This window comes from Aptenodytes patagonicus, chromosome 1 (assembly GCF_965638725.1).
Source record: "Aptenodytes patagonicus chromosome 1, bAptPat1.pri.cur, whole genome shotgun sequence".
Classification (NCBI taxonomy): domain Eukaryota; kingdom Metazoa; phylum Chordata; class Aves; order Sphenisciformes; family Spheniscidae; genus Aptenodytes; species Aptenodytes patagonicus.
The window spans coordinates 63,621,219-63,639,827 of record NC_134949.1 but is presented as its reverse complement, the minus strand read 5'-3'; the positions used below and the strand labels follow the sequence as shown (position 1 = coordinate 63,639,827).

The window sequence follows — 18,609 nt, the reverse complement described above, 5'->3', positions numbered from 1 at the left end:
TTCCAATATTTTAAAATGGGAAGAAAAGTTTTGAATATTTTTCTTCTTTTTAAAGAGAGAACTGAGGAATATGAACAGAAAATTTTCATGCTTTGAGGAAAAGCAGTCTATAAAAAACTTAATATTTGTGCTCTGACACCTTTCACACACACACACTGAAGTCCCTGTTTGCTATCAGATTTATTTGTAATATTGCCTTTTTTTTGCTGATTATTCATCCATATTTGATAAACTGAAATCCTATGAATATAAAGATTCCTCATGCAAAATTCAATCTCGGATGAACAGAAAGAGGTACTCTTTCAAAAACACAGCCCCTTTGCTATTTGGAGTAGTGCAAAGCAGTTGCTACCAACTGAAGCACAGTCTCGGTCTTCTCTCCTAGAGGCTTTCAAAACTGCCAAAATGCTTTGGCTGGAAGCAGAGGCAGCTTCCTACACATTTTCTTGACACGGTCTGGACATTCAGTTTTGTTAGCAGACTTTCAATTTAACTTTTAGAACCCAAGTACTTACCATTATACATATTTTTTACTTTTTTTTTTTTAAATAAACTGTGTCCATATTTGCATAAATGCAATCAAAACAAAATTTAAGCTTTCTGTTGTACTGCCATGTCTGAAAAATAGCACTGTGCCAACATGAATAAAAAGTGAATCTGACTAAAAAAAAGCAGTAGAAGGGGAACAGAAATAGCTATTCAGCTTTTGCCACCTAGCTAAGAGAGGCCCAGATCATAAACAAATTATATTTTATGTGAAAAGTCAAAAGGAGCTTTCAAAAAATCTCAGTATTTGCCTCAAAGGCAAGACACATTCCAAATTTATAGATCAAATTAACAGTATTCCACTAAATGCAGAAAGATGCAACTATTCTAATAAGCAATGACGTTAAGATACTCACATCAAGAAGGTCCTGGAAATACTTCTTTTTCTCCCATGGCAAAAAGCCTTGGTAACTTCCATCATAAGACTGTAATTTTCTTCCCACTGGCCCCTCCCTTACATTTACATCCACCTGCACACGCCCTTTTCCTCCTTCCATTCCCTGTGCGTCTCCTCCAGCATCTAAATTTCCAGTATGTTTTGATTTCTGGGTTTCCCTTAATATGAGTGCATTCAGTATTTTTTCTCGAGTTTCATTTTTATTTCCCACACTCTGGGCTGGAAGTGTGGATTTAGGCTTTGCTTTATAAATCGGTTTATTTGTGTTCATTGTCACAACAGTCCCCTTTGTTCCTGCAAGCCTTAAAGGAACTTCTTCATTTGCTTTTATTGTTTTTATTTTGCCGTCTTTTACATCTTTATAAGGCTTCTGCCAGCTGGTATGGTTCTGATCTTCTGAACGATTATGGACGCCCTTCTTTTCCAGGCCTATAATACTCTTTACTGTAGTTAAAAACTGGAAAGGTCTCAGGAGAGCAGCCTTGGAGAGGTTAAATCCTTTCTGAGTTATGTCACCATTTAGTAGCTTTAAGTCCAGGTTCTGCAGTGCTAGCTGAACATCTTCAGGAAGGAGAGACACGTTTACTGATGGTATTATCACCTCTTCATGTAGACTCTCTTTTGTGCCATTTCGATGTCTCCTAACTCTTGGAAAGCGTTTTTCTTCAGGAATATCCTCAAATATCATTTCAGCTTCTGGTATTGAAGTTGCAGTTTTAAAATCAGAGTTGGATTTTTGCATGGAAGTTGTGTTCACTTTTGGTTCCTCTCTAGTATCAGCTTCAACAGCTACCTGCATTTTAAACTCTTCATCATTTTTATTTAGAAACGTAAGGTTAAAATAGATCACAGTTGCATTCATGCCACTATGCATTATGAGGTGGATAGTCTTCCATTTGTTAGCAACTGAAGCATGTCGGATAATTGGATTATCACTATATGAACCCTCAATTCCTTTCTTGGCTATTTCGCTGAAGCTGAAGTAGGGCAGACATTCACCTTTGGGAATAACATAGTAGGTCTGATTAAGCTGAAGGGTCACCTTGTACATCTCTTCAAAGTGATCTGGAAAAAAAACAAGAAACAAATTTCTGTCACTTTGCAGTGTGACCCTTATCTTTCAGTCATTTTAATTGTAATATGCCCAGCTAGATTCACTATATTAGCAGGGAAACAGCTTTGTGAAAGAACACTTACTGTAGCTTCCAGTTTCTTGCTCACCTATCTTCAATAATGAATGACTAGAACATACTCAGATATATGAAGCTGCCAGAAATTCCAGTGGTAATTCTAAAAGCCGGTATAATTTATCACTCTTCCAGTCTCTACCGGAAGAGCCTAAGTGGCTCATTATCACATGTCACTTAAAATTATGTTATCAGTCATAAGTAACATGCCCATACTACATTTTTGCCACATTTTAGTAGATTAATGTTACAACGGTTGGATTTTACTACTACACTGCATCTTGATTTGAGACTTCCAAAATCAGATAGGCTGAATCGAACTTCTCCCTCCCACAGCACAAGACATTATCTGTCAGCTCTCACATGAACAAAACCTCACTGCCAGCGACAGAATTGCCAGTAACACCTTTGAGCCGAGATGCAGGGGAGCCTCTATTCTTCCATTTCTGTTCCTCTGCCTATACCAGACAGCACACTCAATCACTTCATTCACTCCTTCTAGTCTTTCATATCAAAATAAACTTGAGACAACTTCACAGGTGACTGAAAGTAGCCTTTGGCAAGAGCTCAGACCCAGGCTTGAACCCACACTGTCAGCATCAGATTGGTTCTTTAAGTCCTTAACCACTACGAGCACCATCAAGTCAGCTGTCCTTACTTGGGTAAAGACTGTTTGCATAGCTGAAATGTAATTTCTCCATTTGAAATGTAAGCCTCCTGGGGCAAGGAGTTTGATGCTTGCTGCTCCATAAAGTATCAAGCACCCCACCCATGCTTGCTCAATAATGGTTTTATTAAATAAAGCAGCATATAATATTGATTCAGGTTTGGATTAGTGAATACAAGAAGCATCTGACTTTTTTCTTCAGCTGCTAACAGCTCTTTTCCATGACTCTCTACAGGGCATCTTAGCCCAATCAGAGAGTAACAATGAACCAAAAAGGTCAGGCAATTCAAGAGAATCCCTACAGAAAGTTTATCAATGTATTTACATACCTTGACCACAGTCACCAGCATCAAATCCACAGGAGAGGACATTGCAGGCCTGATCACAGAATTTGTCTGCTAGCCAGGAATTAGCACAGCCTTGGTTACAGTATGAAACACCACTTATTCCTGCACCAAATTGCCATGGTGGTCCATTCCCGATACCTCCAACTGCACCTCCACCAGCAACATAGCGACTACCCCCACTGTTACCTACAGGGAGAGAAAAGCAAAAACAAAAAAACCCAGTCATTTGAAATCCTTATGTCTGAGGAAAGGCACATTTTAAGCCACAGTGTTAAAACTAGACTGAAGAGTCAACAATCTTATTTATCACCAGTGAAATTAAAATGGGGCAAATGCTAACTAGACCTCTGTGAGTTAGTGTAAAATCTACAGTGTGCACAATCTCAGTGTGCACAATCTCACTGTAGAAGTTTAGGAGCCAACTTAAAATTGCAACAAAAACTCCAGCATATTTTGTCTTAACTTCAAAAAGGCAGGCAGAAAACTGATTTACTTCTTCTCGTGCTTGCAGTCTTGACTTTACAGCCCCCTAGAGTGGCATCACTTCCTCAATCCAGAAGTACCACTTCATTTTCCTACCCTGCAGTCCTGAAAATTCAATCTAGGAACTAATGGTGCAGCTTCACAGTCCTGTTATTATTTGGATTCTGAGGCCAAATAATATAGAATATTTTATATATATATAATACAATAATATATAATAATAATTTGAATGTCAAAAACCTTCCTTTCAGCTAGTCAAATCTGGTACCCAAAGATTTTCCTATGCCCTACTATTTGCTGTCATTTTCCATAGAAAATTGTACTTTGCAAGAAATAAGGTTTTCATCTGTAAGGCAACTTTTTTTTTTATTATTAAAGGAGGCAAATTTTGTAGTTACAGGAGAATGACAAATTACAGAATTATTCTTATAAGAAAAACCAAACAGTTCACCTTTTCTAAATTTAATATTGCTGTCTTACCAATGCAATCACCTCCATCCCAATCACATGCTGAGTTATTACAGGCTTTATCACAGTAACCATCTTTAATCCATGAGCCAGGACATCCCTCAGCACAGTTTGGCACAGGCCAAGTCAAGTAAACCTGGAACAACATTACAGTCTGAGACAAGGACTGGCAAAGAGAAGTCAACTGAGCTTGTTTCTTGGAATACAGAGACTTAAAATAATGCCTCCCTGTGTATAGTGCCTTAAGTATCCACAAAGCTTTACAAACAGCATTTAAACCCTATCATCTGTGAAGTAAATGTTATCCCTCTCAAACAGAAGGAAGAACTCAAGAATTCCCAAGGCCATACAACAAGGCAGCAATGGCCAGAAATAGAAAGCAGGACATCCCAAATCCACTTCTGGAAACCATATTCCAATGAAAATTAATATTTTATCTTTTATCAGATAAGAAGGAACTTAAACTCTGAAATAGCTCTGCAGTTCACTTGTTCTCCTGACTCAAAATGTTTCTTCATTACTAACCAGTCATGAGATAAGCAGCACATGTTGAGCATAATCCCTGAAGCATCTGATCCTCTGACTTAAATAATTCTAAGAATTGCCAAGATAAAAAAAAGTGTGTGGGTGCGTGTATTTTCAACTGGGGAGGCACTAAAAACCACACGTTTTCCTTTAGGCCTTATTGTTTCAAGATTTTAGCAGCACATTTCCTACTGAAACACTTACTGATCAGGTTATCACAAACAACATTGCACCTAAGCTGACTTTATCATCATAACTGAGAAGAATAACTAAAGAACAATAGAAATGCACTAACAATATGATTTTGCAATTATATGCCTATGTCCTTAAAGATTTAAAACAACCAAAAGCCTCCTAACTTCCTCAAGTACTGAAAGAGTAATTTTAGGGTAGCTTAAACTAATTTTGTACAACCCTTCTGTGTGTGTACACAAGTGTATGCATCTGCCTGCATGAAGTGTTTAGTTCAGTGGTCTCTAGTGTCTTGTGTACTTACTGCTTTAATATAAATAATAAATACGCATCTTAATTTTTTCCTCCATGTCGCTCTTGTAGATCAAGCTCATGGATTAAAACTCTGCTGGCAATCAGAGCCTTTATGCATGACTATTGCTAATGTTTCCTCAGCCTGCTTTTCTTGCTTTACCCCAGTTATTGATAATAGGTCTGTTGAAAGACTAAATCACTTGATGTTCATGAACATGCAACAATATATCTTTTAGTAAATAATGATATATATGATTATATATAGATTGGGCAAAGATAATATGGGTGTCTGGAACAGAGGTAGTTAGTGGTGAATTTAAATATTAGACGAGTTTGAATGTCATCTGACCTCAGTGTTCCCATGGAAGAATTGATTCTGTTTTATTTTGAACATTTCCCACAAAACAAGAAGAATTTACAAGGGAGGGAAGACTGATAGCTGCCAAACAACACATCAGTCTTACCGGTGCTCCAACAAAAAGTGGGAGAGTTAGAGAACAACACTGATAACCTAAAGCATAAAGCCTGACAGAGGAACCTTTATACCACCAGAAACCTGTGAGTGAATATGAAAAAAGTGATTCTGCAACCCATACATCAACACAGCGCACATACAAAAAAAGACAGAGCCCTCCCCACCCTGCACCTTTGCCAACAATTGTCTAGTTAAGAATAACAAACCTTTAGAGGTAAAAGGGGGAGCGGGGAGTGAAGGGAAATCTTATATTTGCTCTCCCTTTCAAAGTAGTATTTCTTTGATTGTTATTACATTAGCATAGAAAAGTTTTACATCTATTTCTGGTAAAAAAACCCTTTCATAATGGCTTACCTTTTGACCTTTAGAGTGACTGTAGAAATCATCAGGCCAAACATCCTTCCCAAACATAACATCATCATTGAGATAGATAAACTTCTGAGAGAGGCCACTGATACGATGAATGTGACTTTCAATAGCTGGTGAACTGAAGGTAGGCAAGTGACTCACATTCTGAAATATTTCCTAAAACAAAAGAGCCCCAACAACCCAGCACAGTTTCAGAAGGCAAAAATAAATAAAAAACCCCCAAACCATAAAAGGTCAGGGACATCAAGTATATTTGACACTTATGTACTAAAAAAACCCCCAAGTTTTATCAAGAACAAGAAGAGATATGAAAGACAAAAAAGGTGAAAATATTTTAGCAAAAAAGAAAAACTTCGCTATCTCATCTTCCCCAGACAAAACCATTTTCAAGTCTGCTGCTTAACTCAGAAACTGCACCTGGTTCAGTGCAAAGACACAAACTTCTCTTTCACTGGGTACTGGATCAGGCCCAATGTACACATATTTATACTTCTCATGCAGTACAGGCTGCATAAAGTTTCAAGCAAGTTGAACCTGTTCCAGCATTCAAAAAGTCAGGATTCTTTCAAGAAATTTCACAAGCAGACAGCAACAGAAGTTGAATTAGTATCTTGTTACCACTTAAGTTGCTCAGGGCTCCTATTGCATGTTCAGATACCAAAATTACTCCCAAATTCATAATAACAAGCTACGAGCATATTTTTGTTTCACTTATTCAGGAAGCTTGAGGGATTCCCTTTCTCTTTTTAAATAAGTTTTTTAGAATGCATAGCTACTTTTTTTGCAGCCATCTTCTTAGTTCCAGTAATTGTAATCCATCCTGTCTCAACACAAGCTTATTAGGTTATTAATGGTCCTGAGAGACTGTTTATGGATTCAGATTACATTTCCCTCTCCCCAGGTTTTTTATAAATAGACTTTATAAGGAAAGTAGACATGGGTATACGTTAGCTGAAGCCTCAGTATTTGGAAAAGTTAACTAAATGAAGTACCAGTGACACTTTCATGCTAGTATTTTTGTTTGGGGTTTTTGGTGGGGCTTTTTGATCGGTTTTTGTTTGTTTGGGTTTTACCTGATGTGTCACTATGGTTATCCGAGGATTATCCAGGTTAAGCCAGGAAGGAATCTGCCCATTAGTGACGATGAAAATATGTCGTACCCAAGGGGCATGCCTCTCTATTGATCGTAATGAGTATCTCAGCTCTTCATTATCTTCAAAACGGCTGGCAGAAATATCTTCATCCTGTTTAGACTATAAAGAGAAAAAAACCCTTTCTTAGATTTTTAAATAGAACGTTCAAGTTCTGGTCCAGCCAGGTAACAACAGTGTGCTTTAGCATATGGGTGCATAAGCATTTGAGGACTTAGACAATCAGAAGTAAAAAGTACACTGATCAAGTACCATTATTCTTCTAAAGGATCATATCCTTGTGAATTATCAAGGTGAACAATACAGTCTTCTGACACCAGTGGCTGACCACCTGGTATCACTAGGATGCCTGTTGACCACACTGCAAGATGACAGTGCCTTGTGTGATCCCGGCTCTCAAAGAAAGAACTCCAGAAAAGACACACCCTCCTTTTTTCCTGGATTATTAGTCTCAGTTATTTCCTGATCTCGATCAAAAGCCAAGTTGCATTTCAAATCAGTAGTATCACCTTTCAGAAATCCAGTTTTAAGAGGCTGGGCCCTTCCAAGTACATTGCATCATAAGCCGTGTATAAGTGTCACCTAATACAGATACACTGGAAGTGTCATGATGTAGCAGCTCTTCAATTATCCCCTGCTCTTTCCATTTTAAAGAATTTAAGCAGGAGAAAATTAACAAACCTGAGCCTAATATTCACTACCAAATAGCTAAATGTTTCCATGTGTTTTTGTTAAAAAGACAACATTTTAATTAGAAGCTCTTCAGGTAAGTAAAAAAATTAGGTTACATGACACTAACATATGTTTCTTTTCCCATTTACGAGAACTTAATGACCTCTTCTAAAAACAACAATTAAGGCTGCCTAAAAGGAACATTTCTAAAAGAAGTATGCCCAACTGAAACAGGAAACTCAAGAAAAATTTGAACATTTAACAATTACTGCAGATTCTACACACTGTAAATAAATCTCCTTCTTTTCTAATACGTACAGTAACACAGCTTACCCATTCTCAAAAACATAACACCTGAAAACATTTCAGCAACACCAGCATCCATTGGCTAGGTACCCATTTACAAAATAATATATAATTTCAACATGGGGAAGTATAATATAAAGTTTGAGTTCAGGGTTTGTATTAACAAGGAGAAGTTCTCCAAAAGCCAAGTTCACGGGATACAAAGACAGCCTGCAAGTTTTACTGAAGAGGGCACATTTTCTTTACTTATGCCACTTGAAATTTACTGTAAAATTAAATTCTAGCAGGAGAAAACCCCCAAGATTTTAGAAGATCTTCTCTTGAAACAGACACCTTGTAATTTTCTTTCCTTTTGCTAAATCAAACATCCTTGCTCATATCAAAAGCATTCAAAGTAAACTTCCTTTCCTTGCAGACATCTGTATTTCATGCCTTCAAAATTTTTGGAAGAGAAGTAATTAGCATTTGCTCAGCATATATGATGCTGCAAAGCAAAAAACGTCAAAGAAACATAGCAGGAAGGAGATAATCATGTTTGTTAATAAAGCCCTCTGTCTCCCCCGCACAAGAAGCCTGCTTATCTGCCAGTCGGAATCAGTTAATCCTTTCAGGACTTGTCTGCACACAACTTTATCAGAACATGTGCAGAGGGCAAAATTTTGCACTTAGTGGAGAACATGAAAATTTCAATTAAATGTCACTCTGATCCTTCTTCCTCCTTGATTTCAGAATTCGACAGTGTTCTTGTGATGTTTTCTTACAACATATTTATTAAATATTTAAATATTAAATAAACATATAAACAAATAAACATTAAACAGAACATTAAACGTATTCTTACAACAGATTTATTAAATACTGGATTCTTAACACTTCCAAGCTTCTGGAAAAAATCCCACGTTCCTTGTCATTGACTAGTTAGCCTCTACTTGCACTTTTTAAATACTACAACCTTTACATGCTGTAACAGAATTTACCTACCTGACTGACAGAGCTGAGGTCCCATAGTAAATAAGCAGGATTAAGCGTCAGTTCTTTTCCATCTATAGTCATGTTCTTCTTTGCTTGCTTGCTCAGTTCTTGGAAACCCCTAGGGTTATTCAGTTGCAAGAGAGCCACGCTGGCTTCTGAATAGAGCTGCAACTATACAAGCAAAGAAAATAATTTTTGGCATGCACTCACAGCAGCACTCTTCCTTTGCTAATTCCATCTTTTTGTTGTATTTTTCGTACTAGAGTTTCTAATAAGAACAATGAGTAAAGGCTGGTTTTAAAGAACTACAATTTTGTAAGAACACAAAAAGCAGTAGTAAAATGAGAAATGAAAAACATTTAAAGATAAAGAACATTTCTAGATGCTTAATTTTCACTTTCCAAAGAAAATTTCTCTTTACACAACAATCCAGCAACAATAAAGCTGTCCATGTTATACATACTTCTGAAGTAGGTGAACCATAAGCCCCCTTCCATTCCCTCCCACTCCCAATAACAAAATTAATATTTTATTACAAATTTATTGTATGAGTGAAAGAATCATACTTCCCCCCCCCCCCCCCCGTCTTAATCAACCAATGCTCTTCTCAGAAAATTAAGGCCACCAATTCATCGTTGCTGTCAGAAGCGCGAAATTTTCAGAATGGTTTACAGATCAACCTACAGCTCAGAAATATGAGATACAAAGGGCTCCAGAACTAATCCATGTGGGTCTCCAAGTCCTTAATGATGGTTGCCAATACGCTGTTAAGGTCATTTCTTAGTTGGGGACTGTTTGATCTGTTTGCCGTTTTCATCTCTTGCCACTAGTAAGTCTGTATATCAGATTTCATAATGCACAGGATAAGAAGGGGCTTGTACTACATGCCCTCTCTAACAGCTAGTATAGCTTACAAATTACAGGGCACCAAAACATTTCACTAGAAATATAGCATAACCCAATAAAATGCTGTGTTTACCATATGAAGTAGCATAAGCAGACACAAACAAGCTAAAAGCAGAACCGCACTTTGATTCTCCAAAGTGCATGCATTCAACAGTCAGACTGAGAATAAATGCAGTTAATCATTAACAATATTTATTAGATGCTATGCTCAATTTTTGTTCCTTCATGCAACATCAGACAAATAAGCACGTCTACCAGATTTTCAGTCGCATTAAGACCTGTAAAAGCAATCCATAAGTTAACAAAATTTGAATACTGACATGTTCAAAAACAGCAAAACCATCACAGTTTATTTCATAATACCCTTAAGTGATTTTTTCTTTATTTTTTATTAAATCTGGCCCTTTCTGCTCATTTTAAAACAACACTTGTCCCAGAGTTAGCACCTCTTCCCTTAGCAAGACCAGCTGTCCCACTTGTGACATTTTAAAGCTGTTGATGCTTTGACTCATATGCTATTTGAGATCTTTCAATCTGACTTATGAGGCCTGCCATTAGAAAAATCTGATAAATCTCAGACCTTCCAGGGAATCATCTGAACCTACGGATGGAAAGGATGGCTTCAGTAGCTAAATCGCTGAGGTATAGTTACGGACTGCAGCTAGCAACCTCCAAAAATATCGATATCAAAATGCTACAGATTGCAAAGCTGCCATCAGTGGGTATGTGCTTTATTTAGGAATACAACAGTGTCACACAGTCCCTTAGAATCTGTCGTTTAAAACAGACGTATAACAAACGAAAAATATTACCATTCTAGAGCTCTGAAAGCATTTAAGAACATTTAGTTTCTCTTTAACTTGCTTCCACCAAACTCAGCAAAATAGGTACGTGTACTACAGATTCCTAACTAGATTTATTGCAAACACTTCCCCTTTCCCCCCCACTAACACAGCATATATGCTATGGTTTTTAAATATATAACAGTCCAAGCACAAACAAGAGAAGTTAGTGGAAAAATGTGCTCCACTGCTCAGCATCAGAGTTAAGATAACCCCTGCACTGAATAGATTATTTTTATTACATCAATTTTTTTCCCCACAAATACCTTTTTTAAGAAACAAGTCTTTTCATAAGCAGAGCTATCAATAAAGTTAGATTTCAATGAAGTTATATGGTGACATAACTAACTAGATTCTAAAAAACTGCAAGCTCTCCCCTGAGCATTTTGTTGCCGATACATTCAAAATGGAATTCTCTCCTGGCAGATTTTCTAATGTCTCACAGGTATTAACCTCCTCTCAATGGGGACGCATGCGATTGCCCATTCCCTTGAAATATTATCTTCTAGAGAACATCTTCATCCTGACGAGACAGGTGAGCAGATCCAAAGGTATTGTGAAAATAGAAGAGAAAAACAAGCAGGTAGATGCACAGAGTCAGCGTGATCAGGCAAGCCTCTGCTTCTAACACAAGCAGGCTGAAAAGACACAGTGCAGGCACATGCCCAGACGACCACCCATGCACGTTTATATCAGGCACTTGAAAACGAGACAGGAAAACTGCATTCTCCCCACCAGGTAACTTTAAATGCAGGTTCTCCTTTGGAGCCAGCATGTTTGGCAATGCTTAGTACTAGACTAGGGGGCAGGCCAGATGGGCTAAGGCACCCCATGCAGAAGTAAATACTTTCATTTCCATGTTCTCAAGGTTCAAGAGCAGATTTTCTTCTGAGGTGGGACTTGGACTCTTAACCAGTCTTTAAATTATTACGCTTTATCTTCTTAATGACCAAAGCTGATTGTTAAGGAAATGAGATGCTCCTTTTTCACACTCCAGTATGGATATTGGGAAAACTCATATGCCCACATAGCAAGGGAAGCCGGGGGGCATGTGTGTTAAAGAGTTACAAAAAGCTTATCAAGCATGAAATACTGTTGTCTTTACAAATGGAGGGTCATCTCAAGAGTCAAAACCAATGCAATGCCTTAGGGTTTTTTTTTTTTTTTCCTACAAAGCTTATTACATCTGTGTGAACATACAACACCAACTCCTGAAGCCACCTGCCTGCTCCATCAACACTGACAACAGCAGCAGTAAGAATCCCAGACCCCCCACCCTCAAGGCAGTGAGGACAGCAACCAACCAGCATCACTTTGCCTGCAGGTTCCTATGTGGATTTTCTTCCATTAGTAAGACAAGGTCATTAAGACACATTACAGCCCTTAGTTTCCAATGTAACTTGTCCATATATGTGTATATGTGCGTGCATGCAGATTAAAGAGTAAACAATATTTTTCAAAGGAAGGAGATCTGCAAGCTCTCAGTTTTCCCTGAAGCAATCAGGATATTAAATCTTAAAGGAAAGTCACCTTTCTCCAAAAATTTTCACTACTGTATACTATTTCAGTGAAAAAGTGTTAGCATGATAGCCTCAAAAAAACAAAATAAAAAAAAATCAAATCCCCTTGCCCTTTCAATCCTTCCCTTGTCAGTCTTTACATCATCACCTAGTTTTTAAGTCACAAGCATCTCTTTTAGGCTGAACAATAATAGTTTTTTTTAGAAATGTAGGTAATGGGGGAAAGGAAAAGCAAAAAAATTTTTTCAGCTGTTCTTCTTCATGTATAGGTACAATGTAACATCTTTACAGCCTTTAAAGAAATACAGCTGAGCAGCAGACAGCTGCACAACCAGGGTAACACCTCCATCTAGTGGCTTACTAATGCACCGTTAGGAAAGCATGGAAAATAAAAAGCAGCCAAATATAATTTTCAGCCACACCTGTCATAACACACACAAGGTAGAACAACAAATGTGGTCAGCAGACACACTGCTGCTTACCTTTCATCTGGAAATAAACTTCCATATCATTACATTACAGTGCAGGCCATAAGTACAAAAATTCAGTAGACCGTAACATACATAATTCACCTTAGAAATTGATTCATTATATAGTAAATCTTCACAATTTAACCCCCTCTAGTTGAGCTCAGCTACTTTTCTCAGAGATTTTTAGAACAAGAAACACCTGGCCCAGATGTCCAAGCAATTTTCAGTCCTCTTTGGATTCAGAAGTGATTTCAATCAAACAAACTAAAGCAATCCAATTAAAGCAGCGTTATCAACATTCAACACAAATGCACCAACAGCTACACTCCTCCCTTTCTCAACTTTCTTCCCTTCTAATAGCAGCACTTTTGAAACTTTTTATTATTATTTCTTTACTTCCAGCATTGCATTAAGAAACATCCACTTAGAGCATCCAGAAACCCATTAAGCATCAGGAGGCGGCTATGAGGCACAAGCCTAGCCTAAACTCAGGTGGGCATCTCACACCACTTCACAGACTTTAGATTCCAGAAGTGATAACAGCAGAGGAATTGCTGCAAATTTCAGTGGAGACTGTAAACAACCAACCTTTCTTCTACTTAGCTGTAGCTTTAACGTAGCATCTCTCTCTTTGCTAAGGAGAAAACCACACTTGGTTATGTTTACCGTAACGTGCCTACCTACAACATCCACTGAATGAAGAACTGATTTGAGCTAGGATCTTAGTAAAGTCTTCTACAGAAACAACCTCATCCACACTTCATATGTAAAAATTTTTATCTTTGCAAATAGAACATTTCTTACATTTATATACATATATTCCATTGTACGTATAACATAAATAAATTGCTACTATCAAGAGTAGAGAAATGGTTGGGGAAGAATCTGCTGCTATGACCACACAGGATACAATAATCCCAATTTAGTTGTTCTAAAGCATCCACCACCAGGAAAAGAAACACAGACAGCAATGATGACTGGATGGAGAAACTGCAGAATGCTGTGGATACCTGAGAAAAACTGTGTTTATACAGCCTAACCAAATTGCAGAAGAGGAGCTCTTAGCAACAGATAATGAGCTGATCACAACGATAATGTTTACACAAAGATAAGAACACACTAAGGAAGAGAGAACCAGCACAAACAAAGATTTGTGATCAACTGGATGACACATGACTGACAACAAGGAGAAAAACACAACCAAGACAGGGTAAGGAAAAACCATGTAGAAAGATAATAGGCACTGGATGTCGCTTCCATAAAAACAGACAAGGAGATGGGAGACATATCTAAGACACCCCAGAGATGCAGCCTTTATGTTCATCTGGACAGCAATGCAAAACAGAGAAACTACAGCATTTTTAAGATTTGCTGAAGAGTTAAGCTAGTGATCAGCTTGGATAGAGACAACAGATTAGCCAGCTGCTTGGACGTGAGAAGCAGAACTGAAGCACAGAAAGAATCCATCCAGCATGTTTTTTCTTGGACTAATACTGCTAGGAGATCCTATTGGAATGCAAAAGAGATAATGAAAGGGATCATCTGATGAAACGGGAAAAAAAATGACTGTAATCAAAAAATTAAGGTCCAGGCAGAATCGCTCCACAAGTCTTAAAACCACAAGATAATTAAAAACCAGCAGATGGCTCAAAAGTAATTAGGAAAAATCTGGGTGTTTCATTCTTCCAAGGTGTCCATGAAAGATGGAAGGTCTCTATCGTAGCACAAGAGACATGGCCTAGTCTACGAATAAGGTCTGTGCTTGACAGATTTACAGCAGAAATCCTGGAGAGAATTATGAACTTCTCAGTGCTTGAAGCAAAAATCCACACAGGAGTATTAAGGAGAAAAAGCATCAACACAGACTTGAACAATAGTTAGATAATGCAATTAGAGAAATAACCACAACTAATGAAGTTAGAAAGTACCTGGGAGGAGCTGCGGAACAAGGTAAAAAAAGAAACCAGAAGAAAAACCCACAACAGGTATTCTTATACTAAAAGTAGTATGTTTTAGCAGCAAAAATATTAGTACAAGCCATGACAGCAGACATCAGAGGGAAGAAGAGAAGGTGGTAGAACATCAAGGACAGAAAGGTACTGAAGGGTCCAAGAAAGACACATAAAAGTTACTCCGACAAAGGAACACCAAGTGTTAACAATAGAAGGCACCAGAACACACACACACAAAAAAGTAGGGTACTATGGATAAAAGAACTGATTTAAGTCAAAATCATTTTGGAAAAAGAGCATAAAGCAACATCCGTTAAGGGACAGAGAATGAAATTCCAAATATTGGTTGAGGGGGGAACATTCTTCAGAACTACGTTACTATGAGAGCTTATATCTATGATGTTCGACCAGAGAACAAACATTGCCTAGGATGGTGCTCCAATTTATTGCCAGAGATGGAAGCAGACGGATTTCTTTTCCGCCAAATAATCTCTGAACTGATAGAGGCAATATTATTTCAGATACCAATTTGGTAATTAATGAGAACGTTACAGAAGAGCTGCTCCTAGAAAATAACCCTAGGTCAGGAAAACATAAGCTAATTGATTTTAAATTGCAACAGAAAAAAATAATTAAGGAACATCTTGTTACTAAATTTCTTGAATGCTAAAGGGCAAGTTTAACAAATGAAAAGAACTGGTAATTGAAGTCAAAGGTATTCTGAGCTCTTCAGCTCCATTAAGTCAAATGTGTTAAAACTACCAGGAACCCATAATTTAAGCTGCGGTGAGGAACTAGAAAAGGCTCCAAACCCAAATGGATGAACCTGCACTCAAAGAAGATTCTTCAGATGGCTCTGAAGCTCAGGAAGCATTCAAACTAACAATGTTCCTCATACAAACTTGTAATGAAGAACCTAGCATCTCAGACAGCAAAACTGAAGCACTATCTCCTGTTGGATAACAATCTCATTTCTCTACAGTAAACACCATTTCTTTAAAGCAGTTAAAAAAATACCCATAGCATGTAAAACAAGTAGAGACTGGTAGATTGACCGCATGAATATCCACTGCTATTTAACCAATGTGCCACTAAGAAAGAGAAGGAAGGATTGCCTTGGCCACACCAGAGCACATCTGCCATCACTCACCCAAACTAGCGACAGATTCACGATAGCAAGAGACAGTTTTTATGAACGGCACCAATACACAAGCACTAGAAGGATGCAAGGGAGGTTACGTAGAAACGGTGGCAGCACTGTTTGCAACGAGCATAATCTAGCACACAGCAAGTCTCTGACGGTCTACCAGCCTTGGGTTAGCTACGTACTACGTATTTTTCACTCTGTAAGAAGTTCTGGTGATGCCTCATTTAAAATGCTGTACAAAACTCCAGTCAATCGTGTTGAAGGCAGACAAATCCACAATGGAAGTGGCAGGGAAGGGCTGTCAGAAGGATGAAAGGAATGGAGAGCCAATGCTGTGGGATGAGCACTGCCTGATTAACTTAGTAAAACAAAGGCTAGGAAAAGCCATAGCCACTCTCTATGGATACACTAGAGACGTAAACAAAGGCAAAAGAAAGAGCTATTTAAGTTTAAATAACTGTTTAAGAGTGTGTAGGAAAAGAGGTACAAGTGTGTTTACTTCGGAAGGTTTCTACCACTAGCGAGACTCAAAGGCAGCCTGCTAACACAAGCCAAAGACAAGAAAGAAGAAATTCAGCTTGCATTAAGTTGGAGTGTAACCAGGCTATGAAAGGGGCTATGAAACAATACCGTTTCTGCAATAGCAGAATACATGACTTGTTACCCAGCCCGCCAAAAAAAGACAAGAAAAGGAAGTCATGCTCATTCGAGCACCAAGAACAAGCTGTAAAGTGAATCAGCACATCCTACAGGTGGGCATCAGACTAATGAAGTCAGATTACCTATGGATTGACATCCCTTTACCCCTGCTAACTCCTTCTCCTCCCACAAACTCCCCTTTCACACCACCAATCACATCTCTCTCCCATACATAAGCCAATGATTTTCACAGACTTTTGAAACTTTTACCCATCTGTTAAACCTGGCTGTAACTGGAAAAGGTGTCCAAACGGCAGGGGAGCATAGAAGGCACAAAACATTAATGGATGGCACAGTCACACAAGTTGTTATCTACTGTTGCCTTGCAGGTGGGTAAGTTGAAGTGCAACTTGCTCAAGACCATACAGAGTACTTGGCAGAGAGAAATACAGCATTCAGCTGTGAAACAATCCAGTGTTGTTACTATTAAGATAATTCTTCTACAAGCAAAGAGGGAAGAAAAAAAGCTAAAGAAGCTACATAAACAAAATTCTGTCACATTAAACAAACCAGTGCTATAGTATATTTCAGCAAGACAACAGCCTATAGCAAATGGCTGAGAGAAACTGATAAGGCTGGTACTTTTAATTAGTTGCAGGCTAGCAAATCTAATGCCTAATAACTCACAGTCACAGAACAGACAATTGGTCTTTTGAAGGCAACTATTTGAGTCACTATTTACTACTCTTGACAACTCAGGAAAACAGAGTCACACAGAAAAACAGATTACTATCAGAAACATCCTAAGTATTCTAGGTGGGTGAGATCCCATATGTGAACCATTCCAAAAAAACAATACAACTAAATTACTCTTTCCTCCAGACCCTTACCAGTTTTACTTTAGAGGCCAGGCTCTCCGGTAGTTTTGTTCGTAGCTGATTTGTTTCTTTGAATGTAGCTGGAAATCCACTAAGGAAGGCCAAGTCTTGCATTAATACTAGACCTGGAACTTCTTTGTCCGTAGTCTAAAACCAAGAAAACAGGGTATCAAGACTTTTTTTAAACTTACAGTAATTCACATTTATCTGTCAGTCCTTCATCAGGTGACAGATCACAAAATCATAGAATCATTAAGGTTGGAAAAGACCTCTAAGATCATCGAGTCCAACCGTCAACCCAACACCACCATGCCCACTAAACCATGTCCCTAAGCGTCTCATCTACACGTCTTTTAAATACCTCCGGGGATGGTGACTCAACCACTTCCCTGGGCAGCCTGTTCCAATGTTTCACCACTCTTTCAGTAAAGAAATTTTTCCTCACGTCCAATCTAAACCTCCCCTGGCGCAACTTGAGGCCATTTCCTCTCGTCCTATCACTAGTTACTTGGGAGAAGAGACCGACCCCCACCTCGCTACAACCTCCTTTCAGGTAGTTGTAGAGAGCGATGAGGTCTCCCCTCAGCCTCCTTTTCTCCAGGCTAAACAACCCCAGTGCCCTCAGCCACTCCTCATAAGACTTGTTCTCCAGACCCTTCACCAGCTTCATTGCCCTTCTCTGGACACGCTGTTACACCTCAACGTCCTTCTAGTAGTGAGGGGCCCAAAACTGAACACAGTATTCGAGGTGCGGCCTCACCAGGGCCGAGTACAGGGGCACGATCACTTCCCTACTCCTGCTGGCCACACTATTTCTGATACAGGCCAGGATGCCATCGGCCTTCTTGGCCGCCTGGGCACACTGCCGGCTCATGTTCAGCCGGCTGTCAACCAGCACCCCCAGGTCCTTTTCTGCTGGGCAGCTTTCCAGACACTCTTCCCCAAGCCTGTAGCGCTGCATGGGGTTGTTGTGGCCAAAGTGCAGGACCCGGCACTTGGCCTTGTTGAACCTCATACAGTTGGCCTCGGCCCACCGATCCAGCCTGTCCAGGTCCTTTTGCAGAGCCTTCCTACCCTCGAGCAGATCAACACTCCCGCCCAACTTGGTGTCGTCTGCAAACTTACTGAGGGTGCACTCAATCCCCTCGTCCAGATCATTGATAAAGATATTGAACAAGACCGGCCCCAAAACTGAGCCCTGGGG

The 18,609-nt window shown here is 38.9% G+C and overlaps 1 protein-coding gene across 3 annotated transcripts in view; it reads right to left on the bottom strand.

Moving 5' to 3' along the window:
* GNPTAB (N-acetylglucosamine-1-phosphate transferase subunits alpha and beta) overlaps positions 1-18,609 on the bottom strand; it is a 48,919-nt gene that overhangs the window by 14,202 nt on the left and 16,108 nt on the right. For all 3 annotated transcript variants that reach the window (XM_076339684.1, XM_076339693.1, XM_076339703.1), the window contains 7 exons: positions 17,418-17,552; positions 9,061-9,222; positions 7,024-7,203; positions 5,936-6,106; positions 4,108-4,231; positions 3,127-3,330; positions 903-2,008 (listed from right to left, as the gene is read on the bottom strand). In XM_076339684.1, coding sequence (XP_076195799.1) covers positions 903-2,008; positions 3,127-3,330; positions 4,108-4,231; positions 5,936-6,106; positions 7,024-7,203; positions 9,061-9,222; positions 17,418-17,552 — 2,082 coding nt within the window. The remainder of the gene's footprint in view (positions 1-902; positions 2,009-3,126; positions 3,331-4,107; positions 4,232-5,935; positions 6,107-7,023; positions 7,204-9,060; positions 9,223-17,417; positions 17,553-18,609) is intronic.